Here is a 19144-nt window from a genome sequence, read left to right as displayed (position 1 = left end):
GCCAAAGTTACATTACTGGACTGAAAGAGAATGATACAAGATCGTATCAGTTTTAGGTTGGAAGGAAGCCCAACCATGAAGCTGAACTTCATGATGAGCTTTAGGATTCATTTAAACAAGAATCTGTAACACTGGGCACATCCAAGCATTTTTGAAACTTTGTCTGGAATTACTAGCTCAATTGGAGAGAAGTTACAAAGCTAGCACTCCCCCTCAAATGACCTCAGGCACGGTTTATGTTTATTCCTATTAAAAAGTAGTGGAGGTAGGGAACATCACTAATCACAAGTAACACCACTGCTAGCATGCCCCAAATATAACTTCCAGAAACTGCTGCTATTCACAATGAAGTTCAGTTCTTGTGGCATCTTAGTCCCCAGCTGCTATAGCAGGAACACCTGTTTTTTGAACAGTATTAAAGAAGAGCAGCACACGAGACCAACACAAGATTTGGAGAGTCCTCTTGAGATCCATGACTAACCAGTAATCAGCCAGTTACTGGCAGCTGTAGTCACACTGACTGTGGTGAGTTGAGCATCTTCTACTTCACCAGCTCCAACTAAAGGGGCTCTACCTGCCTAACGATTGTAGAAAGAAGGAAAAAGGGTCACTATCAAATAAGCTAGTATAGACTACTTTTTCTAGCCTCAGAAGGATAGCAATTCACTCCCCTCCCAAAGCAACTGAGTGTGAAAGACATACCAAACAACCCACAACATTACTGCAAGTATTAACACAGTTGCCTTAGAAGACAAGCCTGTACCTTTCCTCCGGACAATGAACTCAAATTTAGCTGGGACCAAAGTATCCAGGCTAATGTTAATGGCATTCAGTCCTGCCTCCTTCAGTCGGGGCAGCAATCTGGTTAAGTTGATCCCGTTGGTTGTGACAGCAATGGTTTTCAGCCCTTCTAGCTTGTACAGTTGACCTAGGAAAATAAAAAGTAAAATGAACACTTTAAAAGAAGTAATTCAACTGTAAGTCACACAGAAAACCCAAAAGAAGATTTGTGAAACAAACAAACAAAATATCACTGAGGGTGTGAGGAAAACATGGACACTTCAGCACTTCAGCCTTCTTCCAGCTGTATTGGTTTAAGAGACCCACTTTAGCACAAATCCATGTCAAAAGGTATGAAAGACAGTAGTTTATTGCAAGCAAAATTGGTTATAAAGAACACTGAAAATGCACACTAATTTTGTTCTCCATTTCTTAGAGTAAATAGCTACTTTATTGTTGGAAGAAGGCCTCTGATTTTGTTTACCTTCTTTTCCTCAGTCTAGCTTTGCAAACTGAATTCTGTGTTGTACAATAATAATAAGCAGCAAGCCATCCCTTTCACACCTTATACCTGAACTAGCTGCATTTATCTAGCAACATTCATCCTGCTATGCTTTACCAAAAAGCAGTCCTAACCCAGAGGTAGCTGCCAGCAGTAGTAACTTTACACTGCTGAAAGAAATACCACATATACTCCTAACTAATCAGGAAAAGGTCAACATATTAGACCATTATAGAGAATCCAAGGCAACAGCATCCAAGGGACAAAACACTTGCACTTGACAACTGAAATATTTCCATTACTCACAGTGGTAGCCCAGCCAATTGAAGAGGGCTTACGCAAGACACTAAAAAATGGCTAACAAAAGAAAACCACATAAGAAACAGTTAATATAATGAGATTAAGATTTAGAAAATAGCTGCCTCCTCATAAGCCAAATGCAGAAATCCTCAACATACCAGATCTCCAGAGGGCAGGCTTTCAAACCTCCAGTTACCAGTACGATAACAAATAGGAAAAAACCCTCATAAACCACTTGCAGAAGCAGAGCCATGGCAAATTAATTTTCTTTTATTTTCCCTCCTCCCTTCTCTCATAGCCGCCACCCTAATTAGTTGAGAAATATTTGAAGAACCCTTACTCTTGAGGCAGCTTTAATTACACCACAAATATTTCATAGTCCCTTCTGCTCTCCCTATTTTACCTCTATTTGTTCATGTTGATAAGGGCTTTACTTCTGCTTTATCTCATTTCCCAGCTATTCTCAAAATATTCACCCTAAGCCAGGCCCAAAACTCTGGAATGGGACAAGCCGGGTTACACCAAAGATGCTGAAGTTTACAGCAGCATTTTGCAACATGATTAAGAGCCCCATAAGACATTTGGAACCTGAGGTGTAACGAGAGAGCAATCTTTACTAACAACTAGATTTTTCTGGCATTCACCTCTCAAAATCCTCCCCACTGACCAGGAATAACCTCTTCCTAGAGGAAGAGTGCTATTGGCCCAAGTTTGCCAAAGATTATTTACCACTAGCTATCACTAGCAGCCTAGTCTTCATGAGAGCATAGGATACACACTGCAGCCAGAGGACAGCGTAGGAACACCACTACTTTTATTTACAGCCTCAGAACGCACAAAATGCTCAGCCTCCTAACAACAGAGAAAAAAAGACTTGCTGCCGTACAGGCTTCATTGCTAGAAACATAAAATGCATAAAGGCATTGAATAAAACCAGAGCCATGCTGCAGCCTAAAATGGAAAAATTAAAAAAAGTAGCACCAGCTGATTAGGTCAGTTAGTGCTGGCACCAGCTGTTATCAATGCATCTTCTTCCTCATCAGACAGGAAGAGATACAGGATGAGGCACTGGAAATATACTAATATGTGGAACCATCTGTAATAACAAATTGGATAGAAGCCCACTGTGAGAAATTAGAGATGGAGACTTAACACTAACACCAACAAGTTAAAAAGGACCAGTTAGTACACTCTGCCTTCTTTGTGCAACCTAAGAAGTGGAATGTTTGCAGTTGCTTGGTTTATTGGCTTGTTGACCTATAAATTCAAAAGGGATTAAAGATATTTCACAACTTTGTAACTCACCTTGTACCTGTATTAAGTCTGTTTGCTGACCTTTGGTCACTGCTTTAGCAACAATCAGTACAAGCAAAGGCAACTGATAAAACTATCAAGTAGAAAAGGATACAGAACAGATGCTATAATTTAATAGCATGAAGCTAAAAGCTTATATGTCAGGCTCAAGCCATCAAGTAAACTCTTTTACATTTACTTTTTCCTTTAGGATCAGGAGCATCTTCTTAAATAGACAAGTTTCTTACATATTCTCCTCCAATCGTTTCCTCAATTGCACTTCCCCTGATTGAGTCCAGAAAAGGCATGTGTACCTCCTAATACATGAATTAACAAGTCTACCCTGCACCACTTCACTCTCGAAATGTGTATGTTGCTATAAAAAGTCATCCAACCATCCGTCCTCCACCCCATGGAAAATGATTTTGTCAGTGAAAATGTGTACTTCTCAGACTATTAATAATAAACGGCTATCACACAGTTTATATCCGGTGCTAATTTAAACTTTGAGTATCCCAAAGGAGATGGATTCTATATTCCACTATCAGCTGCTTCAGAAAAGTCTCAAACATGTTTTCAGCAGTCCCCAGGACATGATTTAGCTTTCAGCAAGTGCTAGTTGCTGAGTCATAGTTTATGTATGCGCATGCATTAAAAGAAGATTTGAAATAATCTAAAGAACTGTAGCAGGTCTCTGAATAACAGTCACCTAGAGTAGCTTCAAATCACATTCATTCACTGAAACAACAAAAAAGTTTGAACTTGAGTATTAGAAAAATATGGTAATAGTAATCCAGCATTAATATTTTTGAGCTTTATTGGTATTTCACAGACCATTTATGGTTAAGAGAAAGGTTTGCTGAAAACAAACCTAACTTAAATCTCAACCCTATTCAGCACCTGAGCTATTGTAGCCAACTTCTATAAATCATCTAGAAATCCAGATTAACTCTATCCCAGCCCGAACCAGTACATTGTGCTAAAATGGCTTCAATAAAGGTGCCTAACTCAAATTCTGCAGAAGACATTTTTGGGCTTGTTTTCCCTTCAGTGAGTTTTCCCATAGTTGTTACATGTGATCTATTTAGTTTTGAGACTTTTATCTTGATCCTAAACTTGTGCACCATAGAGTAACACCAAAGCCTGAGAAAACAAAAAGCGTTTATAGACTTAATTTGCCAATTTTCAATATGCCTTAGAAAAAAACAGCCAGGCTAATACAAATTCATGACAGAATGAACTAATGCAACAGGACAATCATCTTAACATGCATTACCTTTACCCCAAGACCACTACTCTCTTGTCATCCATTAAAATGATCACTATGAATCTGTCAAAGTTCGGCTGTGAACAAGAACACGGGCAGAATAATGAAAGCCCAGTGGTTCAAAAAGATCCATCTCCCTCTTTCAGCCACAGAAATAAACCTTTGAGAATTCTATCACTGCAGTAAAACGAACAAACAAAAGCTTTCTATCCTTCCAATATCAATACTTCAGAATTGCAGCAATGTGATAATTATTTTGCAGTGACCTGGCTACTCAACTTACTCCCTCAACATCAGAGTAGCTGTGTTGAGTAGAAAAAGCCATCAGCTACTGCCGATAAATCAAAAAGGTGCACACACTAGGAAAGAAAGTTCTGCAATGAACTGATGACGTTGTTGATTTCAACTCATTTTCATGCCAATACTATATGCTGAACTGTAAGGCTTTATTATATTTTAAAATACAACCTATTTTATAAATCTGCTCCCCTTTTGGCTGGTGAAAGCCAGCTAAAAATAATTATACCTATTATTACTAGAAGTGGGGAATGCCTTCTTGAAAGAAGCAGGTCTCTTGAAAGGCGCATACCTCTCTCAATCCTAAATAAAAAATAACCTATCATGCATGGGCAAAATGCCGTAGAGAATGGTATTCCAGAGTTCCAAAAAGATGAAGTTAGTGCAGTTTCAGGACTCCTCACAATCAAGGTTCAAGGAGACCCAAGCCGGCTCACTCTAGCCATACCTTTTCCAGCTATAAACAGGTCAGTTCTACATACTACGCTGCTCTGCTGCTTCCTTTGGAAAAGACCATAAAGGTCTTCCAAATCCTGTACAAAACAGAGCAGGAGCAGAGACCAACTGTTTTCTGCACCAAAGCTCAGTGTATCAGTAGGCAGTTACTCTAGTTTCAAGACCTTCACCTTCCATATTAACCCTTTCTTACCTTCAGTACTTGTAAGAATATACGTGCAGAAACAGACAAGTTCAGCTGCCTACAATACACCAAAGGGCACCCACTTAATCTAATACATTGCCATTACACAAAGCTATTGTAACGTCCATAACATCGAGACTTTGGACAGGGAAAAAAGCACCTGGCTCAAGAAAAAAACAGGCACAGTCAGTCAACACAATACCAATCGAAGGAGACAGACTTCTAAAAATTACCCAGTAATTTATCTTCCATTGGAGTAATAGTCTTCATCAATAACTGTACAAACATAGGCATTTCCACCATCCCTTATTAAACACAGAGAAGCAAGTGACATCTGTTACCAAGGAAATAAAATAAAAACACAAAAACAAACCCCCCCAAAAATCTGAAAGAAAACCTGTTTCGTTTGTAAGCACATATCAACTGTTCCTCCCCAGTGAGGACCTGGTCACATCAATTCTTGATTTTTCAGCCCAAAGCTGCATTATTGCAAGCTGTTCTAGTAGATGTTGAATATGAAGACAATGCTAAGTTCAGCTGTTATAATATGAAGAGACATAAAGTTCCATCCAAGCAGGAGAGCAGAACTGGAAGTTTTCTGAAAGGAACTATTTTGCATTTCACAATGTTGGGAAAAAGCACCATCATTTAATGTATAATTATGCTTCAGGTTGCTGGACTGTGTTAGTAAATAGTTACAAGTGTAGTTCTTGGATCAATATATAGCAAGTCACTTTGAAACACACTGTATTTATTGGGAACTCACCCACAATATCAACCACATCAGGACGGATAAGTGGCTCTCCTCCTGTCAGTCGGATCTTCTCTACACCTTCTTTCACAAACAGTCTGGCTAGGGTGATTATCTCCTGAGCAGTAAGTAGCTCTGATTTAGGGGTCAGCTGAACACCTTCCTCTGGCATACAATACTGACCTGAAACAAAGAATACAGAAATACATGGGGAAAAAACCAGCAGCAGTTAATCTAATATTGATGGGCAAAATGCACCAAGTGCAACTGTCTTTAATGGATGTCAAATGACTCTGCTTTTCTGAAATACAGATAAGATCATACACCAAATCTTACAACCAATCTCCTAACGATTTCCTGTTTTCCTTCAGAAGAAAACCCAAGACTCATTTGATGGGTCTCAAAATTACAGTGGATCCACTTTGAAGGAAAAGCTGGTCTTATTTCAACCTAACATGCATTCAGAAAGCAACACGAAACTGAACTGGCAAGCACTGGGACATTGCCACAAACTTTGCAGACATAATTGTGGGAATGCCTGGGTACGAGCTCTCACACTTATCACTCACTTCGGGTATGGCATACAAACATCCACAAGTACCATCATCCAAACCACACCAAGTCTGATGAAAGACCTGTCACTCCCACCTGTCTCTGGCAGATCCCTAGGCTTGCTCCTGCTTCCCCATCCCGCCAGCAGCTCAGCCCCAAATCAGTCTCTATCTATCCTTTACCATTACTTTGTGAAGACAAGAAACAGCACAGGGCCAACACAGCAGTAAGTACCCTAACTCGATTCTTGGCCTTTGAACAATGTGGTGCATAAGAGCTTAGCGCAAGAAAGCAAGCAGACTCTTACACCTGAGGTTGCATTTCTCGGTCAAAGAAATTCGCAAGTAGTTGTGCTGACGCCCAAAGCTGTCCGTCAAAAAAGCAGAGAAGGGAGCAGCATGTTCCAGTAGAAAGTGTCCTCTTCCTGAGCTTTGCAATTCCTGTAATGAAAACAAGCAAGTGCTAAATATTTGAATAGTTATCCTGTCAACTTGCTGTATAAATATTAACTTTGAACTCAACTGATAATTATTATTCCATTTTTCCCCACAGGGACAGCTGCACAAGAAAAAGACATGACTTGTCTTTATCGTCAAAACTGGCCATTTATTGATTAAGTTTCACACCCTACTTAATTCCATGGAACTGTACTACAATTTTTCCTGTGCATTTTAAGATACAGCCTCTTTGCCACAGGTGCTTCAGGCTTTTTGTGCAGAATAGGAAGCAGCTTTTTTTTTTAATTGCATTGTCCAGAATCAATGATCCAGGACCAGCCAATCTCACTACAGCCCTCAGATAAATGACATCATATAGAAGGGTCCCTCCCTGCACTTCAGCACAAGAGAACTAAAAGTTGATGAAACACCACATCTCTGCTTGTGTCCCTAACAACTTTCATGTGCAAGACATAACTTCTTCTAAATAGCAAAACCAAATTACTGCTGTGTACAATTATGTTTCATGATGTCCGTTTCAAGAACATTTCCAACAAGGTCTTCTTGCCCAAATCCATACAACAGAATACTTCCACAAAACTTGTCTCAGTTAAAAGATGATAAATAATACAGGACACAGTGGGACTGGAAGAGAAATGTATGATCCTGAACATTCCACCTATTCAAGCCTGCATAAAAAGATTCTGAATTTTAATAATGTCTTTATTAACTGTCATGAAGTGAATATTAAAAGTGATTTCTATTTACAATTTTTAGGTTTTTTAAAGCACAGTGTAACATATTCTAGAGCAACACAGTTTTCAGGAAGTACTGAGTATTTGCCCTCCAGAATAAGGGCTGATCACTTTAGGTATCAAATGAAATATCCCCAATTAGTAGCTGCTACTGGAAACAAATATATTTCAAGTTTATACCACGCATCTTTAAAACATCACTACCGTCAACACCAGAACACTGTTGGTTATAGCAGGGTCTAAACGCAGGGAGTCCCACTGCCTTTAGCCCATGACTTTCAAATTACCATGTTATATCTCTATTTTTCTACACCTGTAAAGCACAGCTGAAACCACTCTGCTACTTTTCAAAAATATTTCAATACCCGAAGTGAAACATAGTAACTGAACCAACCCTTATCACAGTACTGCAGAAAAGCAAAAGTTTACCAACATACTTTAATCAGCTGGTGGATACTTGATTCAGGCACTACATACAAACATCCACAAACAACATCATCCAAACCATGCCAAGTCTGGTGTCTTTTCATCTACTATATCAGCTAAATTAACATTTTATAGGAGGCCAATTTAGTAACTCTGACAGAGGCCAGCTGCATAGCATCACAAAACAAAACAGAGAAAACAGGGTCAAAATAATTAAAAGAACTACCTTCACTGTGTCCTTGTTAGTTAACCACATACAGACACTTAATAGCCAGCTAAGAAAACTGGAAGAAAGCTAAAGGATTCCTGGACGTACAGTGAACTTCATCTCCAGTGAAAGCGCACATACAAAACCATTGCTGGATACGCAGTGTTCACAAAGTTAAAAAAAGTGAGGGCGGAAGAAAATCAGCTGCAGAATTATGCCTCAAGTCAAAATCATGGTGGCTAGTCTTGATAGGCTGCAGCAGGCAAAGGATTAAATAAAGTTTTGACATAAATTTAAGATGTAGAATGAGGAACCAGACAAAATGACACATTAGCTAGTATTCAAACTGCTTAACTGAGCAAGTGTCATGATTTCCATGCAGTGAAAAACAGACCTGTGAAATCTCCAGACATACTAAAATCAGCACGTATGGAATGATGCCAAGGGGCTGAGCAGAAACACACATAGCCGTGGCCATCATCTACCTGGCTCTGGTCATCACTAGTAACCATAGGAGTTAATCCAGCACAGTATTTCACAACAGCCCTTGCAAGAAGTCTGGAAATGGTCAGCTAAAATGTTGAACAACCCAGGTATGCTTCCTCAAAACATTTTATTCTGAAAGCATTTGTAAGAAAGATTTAGGGGTAGGTGGAAGACAGAGAGGACACCCTCAGCGACCAGATCAGCCAGACAGCAAAGGTTATCTGGGGAGAGGCCCAACTTCAGCCATCAGCAGCTGCAGCAATTTTGATTCCAGCTGCACTAACACCATGGCTGCTGCTAAACTTCTAAGCAGGAGCCGTCTTTCTTGGCAGCACAATCTTTCCACTAGCCTTTAAACAATCCACTACACTTCTTGATCCAAACAGCTTTGTGGTTAGATAAGAAGATCTCCAAGAACATCCCTGGCAGTGGGGGGGGTTAGAGAAGATAAAGGAGACACAAAGTGGCTGTGTCAAAGCCCAGAAAGCATCTGTTTACCCGTGATAAAACAGCAGTACTAGTTTCCACGTAATTGCTTTTCGGCCGGAAGAAAGCAATCTCTTTCAGTTTCTGTTTTGTAGTGGTGGCCACAACAGCAGAGGGATAAGAGAGGCAAAGCCAGCCCTTTCCAGGCCTGGCCTTCCCTCCCTGCAGCACCAAAGGTGTTAGTGGCAACCCCTCCGCAGCCACGTGCGCTGCTCACACTTATGCATACTCTTACATCTCCCTCTTCTTCAACATGCACAGGCAGAACAAGTCATCTGGTTTTTAATCCCCCCAGGGAAATCCTCCAGCCTGGGCACCTGTGGGTTGTTTGTGAGCTCCGCACAGCTTTAGTTTCCCCAAGAAATCCCGATCTGGCAGCTTGGTTTGTTAGAAATGCTGGCTCTGTTGCACTTATTGTGGGAGTTTCTCAGAATACAAGCAGGGTTAAGTTGAATAGCCCAGCTAAATATCCAGACTTCATTTCTGCTTCTTCCCCAGTTAGAAAACTCACCCCTGAACAGACTAAATCTGAAGATATTTTAAATACCGCCAAACTCAGAAAAAACACAACACAAAAGTATTTTTTCTTGAAAACTGCACTGCTTTCTGGCCTGGTTGGATTTTTTGACATTCTCCTTCCTATTATTTTGGAAAAGTGTTCACATCTGAGAGGGAAAGCATTCCCATGCTTTTTAAAATTATATTAGCCCTTCTTGTAGGAGCACTCCTCTCCTGTTTCTTTCTCAATAACTCATTTTTGCACCTTTTTCAGGATGAGGCTTCCTTACCCACTCCACTTGAAGACAGAACAGTACGAACCTCCTGCCTCCCTGTTTTACAGCATGCATTACAGGGAGGGAAAGAAGTGAAAAGTTGTCCTCCCTGACAGAACGGAGGCAAGAGAGGGAGACTTTAATGATTGTATGTAATGGATGCCAAAACTGCATACTTTCAAGGACAATGATACGCTTAAAGTAATTTCCTATTTTCAGAAAGGAGCCACCACTGGAGTGGGATGCAGGAGACAATGGTTCTGTTCCTGGTCTGCCAGCCACCTGTGTGGCTGTTACAAGCAAGGAAGCTAAAGTAAGAGGACTTACTGGAGGAATAATACTGCCCTTCATTAATTACTCTGAAGTGAACTGTCAAGAAGCAGTATTAAAAGAACAGGCATTCAGCAGGCAGTTGCCGTCAATATACTTTCAAGTTCCTGTTGGAATAAACTAACTTTTGCTCTCTTGCTGCAAAACAGTGGGTGTTGGGAATGGGAAAAGAAAAGTTTTCCAGAGCTACTAGAGCTTCTTTCCATCAGCTTCTTGTCGCGTACAGAGATGGGTTTGTCTGGGAGGGAAGAATGACTGGAGATGGAATTTTTAAGCTGTTAGTTCAGCTTCTGTCCAGTTTGATGTCAGCAAGGAGGAATTAGGAGACACCCATGAGGAGTTCAGTAGCATCAGCTTGAGCTCCAGTGGGAGTGGATCCTGTATTACCAAAACTGCCACTGCACCCAGCACTGACTCATATTTTTATCAATTCCACAGGGAAGGCCAAATATCAGAGATAGAAACTCAGCTGCCCTCCTGGTCACTCAGGGCAAGGATGAAGCAATCTCCCAGGTAGTCGTGTAAGTAGGATTTTCCGAAGGGGAAGAATAGGGTGAGGTTGGACGTAGTCACTTGCAGCCTGTGTGAGAGCTATCGGAGCACAGAGAAAGCAAAAGCTGCCTGCTACAGTTCCCAGGCTACAAGGAAAGCATTATTTAGTTCCTTGCAGTTGGAAAAGATGAGTGGTTGTTGGTATTTTAACATATCAATGCCCAACCACATAACTTTTTCACTCAAAAGGGATGGTTATAACCCCCAAGTCCCTACTCCCCTCTCTCCATAGTTGACAGGAGACACTTCTGCACATCGGAGGAGTATGCCCCGTCACACAGTGTGCTTCATCTGATCCATGAAAAAACAGTTTCACTCTCCGGGCTGTCAATCCCATGTTCTATACTAGTACTGAAAGAATGAGAGCTTAGACGACTGCACCTAGCAGCTCTATTTTGACAAGCTGTCAACCCTTCAGACCTGCCAATTCACCTCTGATTTCCAGGAGACTCTTCTAACAACACAGCAAAATTGGAAGCTGTCACCAGAGGTATTAATAACCACCACGAACACCACAAACTGACAGATACTGGAAAGGCTCAGTTAAACACAAGGGGGAAGAGAACAGAGCTCTTATCTATTTATCAAGCTGAAGATTGAGTACTATACTTGCTTTCACCTTCACCTTATCCCCAGTGATATTTGTGCACTATGAAACAGTAATGCTTCCAAACACTTCTTCTGCACAGGCCTCAGGGACCACCACAACCTGTGTACTTATGACACTGCTAGTGCTGCTCCTGAACCCGCTGGCTCTTTCAGCTCCCGTGATCCTATTGGGTTTGTGCATCAGCGCTGCCGCCTCACTGTAGTGCCTAACACTGCTGCGCCAGCATCATGGACACAACCCAGCAAAAGCTCTTCTGTTTCATGCCTCACCCTTAATATCTTAGCCTGTAGGGACGTGGTGGCAGTGTCCTTGTTCAACCTGGAAATTAGACAACCACAGAGGCTGAAATAGGTCTAAGTAGGCCAAGTGCCAGAATGAGGTCTGAGCTGAGAAGTCCAAGACAAATGTTTTTCTGAGGACTCAGCAGCTGCTGCCCAACAGTTGACCCCAAACAGCATGCTACAGTTCTGGTTACTGGCACACAGAGCACTGCTCAGGGACTTTGGCCAGCTACCCACAAAATGGAGCTCCAGGACACAGAGAGTTTCAGACATGACTGGCCAAGAATAAGGACCATATGAGGTCTTTCTAGACAAGCTGGGCTCTCCCCTTTATCCCAGTGGTGAAGACGTCATTGAAGCCACAGAAAATTTCAGTTGGGTATGTTTGAATTACAGGATCTACATGAACAGATGGAGGAAGCTGAAATGAAACTTTGTATCAGGATGTCGAAGACCTTTACTGGAAATGATACATCTAGACCAGGATTAAAAAAAAAAAAAAAAAAGGCAAATTTCCTTGATGTTATTACTCTCAAGCCTCACAATCTTAAGAGTCCTCTCATCTTCCTCCTTTGTTTCAAAAAGCTGTGGTTTTTGCATGTAAAATTCCAGCTTACAATTAAAAAAAAAAGGGCACAAATTACTTTTTCTGTTGTACTGGAAAATACACAGTTTTGTAGTAGAAATATGTAATCCTATACGATTTTTTTTTTTATTCAAGAATATAATTTGGACATGTATCATCATGTGTACAAGATGACAGGATAGCATCAGACTTTCCTTTGTTAACTGTGAATTAGTCAAGAAATGCTTGGACACAACCAGCCAACCATGAAAATGCTGCTTTCAGAGTGCCTGTTGCTACCTGCTCTTATCTAGTCTTAGAAAAAGGGACACCACCCTGCACACATCTCGGAGACTGACAACTGTATCTTAAATACCAAGATACAGTCTCAAATGTGTGGACTAACCAGTCCAATAATAAGCTGATCAAGTTCTGGGTTTTATTTGTAAACAATTTAGGATCAGCTTCCCAGGTATATCTGATTTCACCTTCAAAACTGACATAACCTGACTGGACAAATCGGAGGCTGTGAAAATTTATCTAGTCAATATCATTTCAATTCTATAAATACATCAATTTTCACCACATATTTCATATAGAGAACATTATAAGGACTTAATGGACATTCAAAACACAAATAAAAGCTATTAGGTGTTTCTGCTGGAGGGTGTCACTTAGAAACATTCATAGAAAGTGTTATTACAGGTAGCAAATGCAGGATACAGAATGGATAGCATGTACACAGACATTCCCCCACTATCTCAAAAACCAGCATGTACGAACGGGCTAAAAAGGCCATAAATTGAACATAAGTTCACCACACAATACCAATAAAGCAGCTGTACTGACCCCACTGTGCGTAACCTAACCTAAAGACTTACAATGGACGGCCTTGGACACAGCCTTTCAGTTGTCTCCTGAAGCTCCGGAGTTACAGAACTCTTCCTTCCACAGCTGGAAGGACCATTTTAAAAGGGGATGAAACACAGAGAGTCTAGTGCTCTCTTCTCCCCTTCGCGTCCCTTGCACCCAATTGAAATCTCATGAAACTAAACAGAATCCATGAACGTTTTCTGATCCAATCCAGAAGACAGTCAAGCAGTATTCACAATTGTTTTGAACGTTTGAACATCCTGTCATCTGAAAGTATGTTTCACTGTCCTCTATGGCTGTAACACTAATTGCTCCTCTCTACAGATGAATCCTGGGACAGACCTAGAACAGAAAGGAGCAACGAGTATATTATCACTGTATAGTTGCTAAGTTTCCACTGTCTTTGCTTTTGCATTAGCTTGCTTCTCAGGCCCTGCAGGGTATCAGCCAGTGCCCCATCACACCTGTCACAGTTATTATGCCACACACACAAGTCACCCATCCCATTCTTCTAACCACCGTGGCTTTCATCCCCTAAGGGACTAGGGCTTTCAGAGATGGATGTCGTAACCAAGCTTTCTCAAAAGTATTCCTGAATGCATGTTAGAACTACTCGATTTATAGAAAGTAGTTAAAAGTAATTCTGATCAAAATTAATAAAAAAGTATATGGTTTAGAAAAAAAGACAAAAGGAACTCAATAACCTTTCTAGATTCCCCAGCCAAGTAAGCATTCAATAAAGGAACGCACAAATCCATTTGACTTTCTGTAAATGAGTAAGTGGTAGTGAATGCATTCAATTCTGGCAACACAAAGACTGTCACTAGTAGCTTTAGCTTATTTTCTGCTTGTTAAAGCCAGCCATGCAATCGCAAGTAAATCAATAAATCATGTCCCAGCTGGGATTACACTGCGTGTCATGCCCTATTTCTGCTAGACAGTTACAGAACCTTTGCCCTTCTGTGCAGCTGTTTCTCCTGCATTTGGACACCAAGAGACTGAATCCATCTAGGGGACCAAAAGTTAAACCAGGAGGAGCTAGATCAGGACAACACCTGTGTTGATTTCATGCCAGCAACGGAACAAACAGCTTCACTGCAAAGCTCGCGTGACCACTCGGAGCACAACCACTGAAAGCTGCCAAACCACTTGTTTTTGACCTAGGCAGATCAAATGACGTTGTGTAATCTCTTTTTTGACTGGGAAGGAACACAGAACTGGTTCAGTCCAAGAGACCGAATGTCCTACTTACTTTCAAAGCAAGGGTGACATTTCAACAAAGCAAGGACATAGACTTATATATTACTACATGTCACGTTGACTCTCCCCGCCCCCCCCCCCCCATATAATCAAGTCATGTTCACCATACAACTTACCTACCGGTCTGGGACAGGTTGCAAAATTAAGTACTTCTATTAGAAAGCACGATGCAGAGTTTCGCTGCCGTCAGCCCCAGCAGATTCCAGCTGCGGCACCCCTACGCTGCAGCCGATTATGGCAGGGGAACCCTCAAACCCAAGCTCCCCTCGGGAACCCCGCCAGCCGCAGCCTGGGTTATCACAAGTACCCCTCCACAAACTACGTTTTCTTAATTTTAAGTGCCAGGCACCGGCCCGGGACTCAAAACGCCGAACACGACCTCCGGCGGCCGCACGCCTCCCAAGCGCCCCGCCAGCAGCGGCACTCGCCCGTTACCGGCCGCCGAACCCCGGCGACCACCTTCGGCCCCACACCCTCCATTCACCCCGCGGCGCCGCACCGGCCTCGCCTCACAGCCCTCTCCCGCCGGACCCCTTAGCGCCCCGCCTCACCTGAGCCGCGGCGGAGGGAGCCCTCACGGGCGCCCCGGCGCTGCAGGCGCGGCCCGGCGCTGCCCCGAGCGCCGCACGCAGGAGCGCGGGGCCGCCGCGCCGTCCCCACGCCGCCGCCGCCGCCATGCGGCTCACCGGCCCCCAACACGCGGGGGGCTCCGGCGCCGCCGCCAGCCTCGCACCGTCACGCGGAGGAGGGCGGGGGGGGGAGGCAGCCAATCAGAGCGGCCGCAGGTGCGGCGCGGCACGCCGGGAGTTGTAGTCCGCTCCCCTCAGCCGGGCGGGTGGGCGGAGGGAGCGGCTGCCACCGGTGGCCCGCAGGTCCCTCGCCACTGACGTGCCCTCCGGGGGCAGGGGCCCCGAGCAGCTCCTGCGAGCTCCGCGTCCTTCAGCAGCAAGGGCAAAACGTGCACTGACAGCCTTTATTGTTTGCCTCGCCCCGCCCTTGCCTCAGCCCTCCAAAAGCCAGGTGTAGAGGCCGAGGCCTGCAGGCCAGGCCTGCCTGCCGGCTGCCTTCGTGGGAAACGCGGGCATGGAAGGATCCGCACACTGGGTACGTGTCCCAGCAGGGACAGGCAGAGGACCAGGCAACACGGTTATCCTCAGCTGGGGAACATTTCTGGGGGAAACGATGACTTCAACCTCAGTCCTGCCGGAGTCCCGAGTAAAATCTGTAAAGAAGATGGGCACAGGAACTAAATGGGGCATAATGGGTCTTACGGGGCATGAGAACACAGTATTTCAGTTTTCCAGCCTAATATACTTCCCCCACACTCCCAGTGTTTCACAGACAAGGGGCCTTATGGCGAAACGTCTGGCGGCCCCCTGTCCACCGCCTCTGGGCGATGGGTCTGCAAAGCGTCATCACCCATTGCCGAGCTGAACTTGAGGCACTTACTCTGAACCTGTTTCACACATGAAAGGAGGGCTCGGGTGCCCAAAATTTCCCTGGATCCCCTTCCCCAAATCGTGTCAGCTACTCTTCCAAAAGACATGTGTTTCCCTAAATGACTTCTATTGCTCTTAGCCTTAGAACTGTGCAGCTGTTGCATTGCTGTAGCTGTTAAGAGTAAAACGCACACCTTTATATACGATGCTGCTTCTATGATAACTCTTCCAGTTTAAATAATTTTGTTTTCCATTACCAAATTGCTGTGTCAGGGGTATTTGCGTTTGCAACTAATGGTTGCAAAACCATCAACGATTCTCTGCACAGTCTTAATCCTTTAGTGTTTGACCTGTGCGGTACTTGTTGATATGTGAGTAACTGGGCCTTAAAATTGCTTGTGTCAGTCATTATTTCAAGACATAGTTAAATGTGCTGGTACAGATTCCAATGTTTAGTCAGGTTATACTTAAGTCTTTGCTCTGTAGCAAAACACCTTCTTCTGTCCAATTCAGTTGTAAGCATTTAGACTTTAGACTTTATTCAGTCTTTAGGCTGGATAGAAACTAACACGAAAACTTAATGCAACGTTGCTTTTTTTTTTTTTTTTCCTGCGAAGCTGAAGCCATTTGAAAAGAAATACAGACTTGAATGACCTGTGATGTGGCCAAATATCTATTCTGAAACCATTCTCATCAGTATGATGTCAAGGTAACATATACACAGATCAAAACAATAGAGAAAATAAGAAGGCAAAATACTGTTTTTAATTACAGTTTTCAAAGGATGCAGAAGCAAGCTTGATGTTTACATTTACAGTAGCTTTGTGAAGCGTCACTTCTCCCTGTAGAACTGCAATAACTGTAATTAAAAGATTTCCTGAATTTAATTGAACAGCAAGTGATAATGAAGGCTGAAACACAGAAAGCATTTTAGCTTCATCTTAAATGTAGTAATTGTTCAATTCAGTGAGCCTTTCAATTGCAAAAAAAGTTTAATTAGATGTAAAGTGAATAAAGATCAAAATTTGTTACAACCTCAGAAAGAGAAAAAAAATTATCATTTCCTTAATCAGCATTAAAAAAAAATCCGCAGGGTCTCTAATATCTTTCTCCAGTAAAAGTTCGTACCTACAGTGAAGGGTCTGGTTCTACGGTTTTATAGTTATTTTATTTTACTTAAAGACTATGTTAAGCTTGACTTACATCTGTAATCCAATTCAATAATGCAGAACTGAGCATATCAGGAAAGTTAAGAAATGGAATGTCTTTGCATACCTGAAGCCTTGTATTTTTCCAGTTTTATCAGATTGTACAAATATAGGCACATCTCATTAAACCAGCATAAAATCAGCTTTTACCTCCAAAGGCAACCTCTTACTGTCAGAAGTAGCTACTGCTGGTTGACAGAAACACTTGCCCAGAATTAAACGAAACCGTAAAATAAATGTAATGGAATAAGAGCATCTACATAAGAGATGATTCCATTTTAACTTTACTGGGATACAGTCATGTCATGGGTCATGAAGAGTAAGGTTTTTTGCATATCTGAAACAGCAGCTGGATGTTTGATTTCTTTGCTTTTCTCAGCAGCTATCTGAAGAACTAGTATTCAGTAAAGAATTAAAGGTTTGAGGTTAGTATATTTAGGCCAAGATGCTGTGCAGTGTCACACCCTTGCATTGTAACCGAAGTTGAGCGTGATATTCCACCATGGCAAAATAATACCTGTCTAAATCTAGCTGCAGAGACCACTGTCACTCTAGTGAAGCTCAAGACAGTTACTCAAGGCAATTTTAGGATCCACAGAAACTCTTGCCACTGGTCTTTCAGTTGTCTTCTAGACACTATGCAGACATTCACTTGTGTTTGGCACAGAGTAACTGTATAGTCCAAATTCCAAAGAAAGAAATTTCCTGCCCTTCCTGCTGCTGCCTTTCTTTCTGACTTAAAGGGAGCCTAGATCAACCATGTCTTATTTAGCTGTTTATTTGTTTCAAGATTTTGCTGAATTCACACTTAACGCCTTACAGGTCTCATTCAGCACTCTTGCACATTCAGAGATGTCATGGATTAACCCCAGTCAGCAGCCAAGCACCACACAGCTGCTCCCTCACTCCCCATCCCCCCCCCCGCCCCACTCCTGGTGGGATGGGGAGGAGAAGCGGGAAAGAAGGCAGAACTCGTGGGTTGAGATAAGAACAGTTTAATAACTAAAGTAAAATATAATATTAACAATAATAATAATGAAATACAATAATAATAATAATAGTAGTAATGAAAAGGAATATAACAAAAAAAAGGAGGGGCGGGCGGGGGGAGGGAAAAAAACCCCAGTGATGCACAATGCAATTGCTCACCACCCGCTGACCGATGCCAGAGCCACGATCCATGCCTCCCGGCCAACTCCCCCCTGTTTATATACTGGGCATGACGTTCCATGGTATGGAATACCCCTTTGGCTAGTTCAGGTCAGCTGCCCTGGCTGTGCTCCCTCCCAGCTTCTTGCACCCCTGCTTGCTGGCAGAGCATGGGAAACTGAAAAGACCTTGGCTTAAGATAAGCACTACTTAGCAACAACTAAAACATCAGCGTGTTATCAACATTATTCTCACACTAAATCCAAAACACAGCACTGTACCAGCTACTAAAAAGAGAGTTAACTCTGTCCCAGCCGAAACCAGGACAAGAGATTAACTAACTTTCCTCAAGAGACTCTGCACTGTGCCATTTGTAAAAGTCCGTGTGCCTGCCAAGGAGCGTTACACCCACATGGAAAATTGAAGGGCAGAGTCCAGTCCACGTACCAGCATCCTCTGTGAGCCTATCCCAGAACAATACGAAAATGCAAAGTGCTGGGCTACTTCCAATGCTATTCATGCTTCAGATAAGCACTGAACGAAGTTTTAAAGATATGTTAATAATGAAATAATGATTAAAAAGTCTCTGGAGAGAGCACAGCATGTGAGCTGGATGGACCTGCCACACTGAATCATGATTGCCTCATTGTCCAAACTAGGCATCCGTTAAGAGTTTCTCAACATCTTTCTGAAACTTTGGGCTACATACCTGAACAAAAGCCAGGGCAAAGTGGAAGACCTGATCCTGTCCTCATGTGGGGCTGGAACACAGCCAGGGCTTGTGTTGGGACTGCAGTTAGGAAAGACTGCGGGAGTGCTTAGTCTAGCGCAAACCAAGGGAAAGCCTCCATGTCCAGCTTCCTGCAAACTGAGCATGAAATAACTGTTAGAGTTTGCAAAGACATGCTGATTGTTTTGCTTATT

At 42.6% G+C, this 19144-nt stretch overlaps 1 protein-coding gene across 5 annotated transcripts in view; it reads right to left on the bottom strand.

Annotated features, from left to right (window-relative positions):
* The window catches only part of MOCS1 (molybdenum cofactor synthesis 1), a 31875-nt gene extending 16841 nt beyond the window's left edge, over positions 1-15034 (bottom strand). For 2 of the 5 annotated variants that reach the window (XR_007766172.1, XM_050893585.1), the window contains exons 1-4: positions 13173-13252; positions 6690-6822; positions 5846-6013; positions 764-928 (exon numbers count right to left, since the gene is read on the bottom strand). Coding sequence is in view for 4 of the 5 variants with exons in the window: in XM_050893585.1 (XP_050749542.1) it covers positions 764-928; positions 5846-6002 (322 nt within the window). In the remaining variant the exon portion in view is untranslated. Of the gene's footprint in view, positions 1-763; positions 929-5845; positions 6014-6689; positions 6823-13172; positions 13253-14975 lie in introns of those variants that run through there. The other 3 variants (XM_050893586.1, XM_050893588.1, XM_050893583.1) reach the window with 3 other exon arrangements.
* Positions 15035-19144: the final 4110 nt, after the last annotated feature.

The sequence above is a fragment of the Gymnogyps californianus genome, chromosome 3 (assembly GCF_018139145.2).
Source record: "Gymnogyps californianus isolate 813 chromosome 3, ASM1813914v2, whole genome shotgun sequence".
Taxonomy (NCBI): domain Eukaryota; kingdom Metazoa; phylum Chordata; class Aves; order Accipitriformes; family Cathartidae; genus Gymnogyps; species Gymnogyps californianus.
This window is presented reverse-complemented; position numbering and strand designations above follow the sequence as displayed.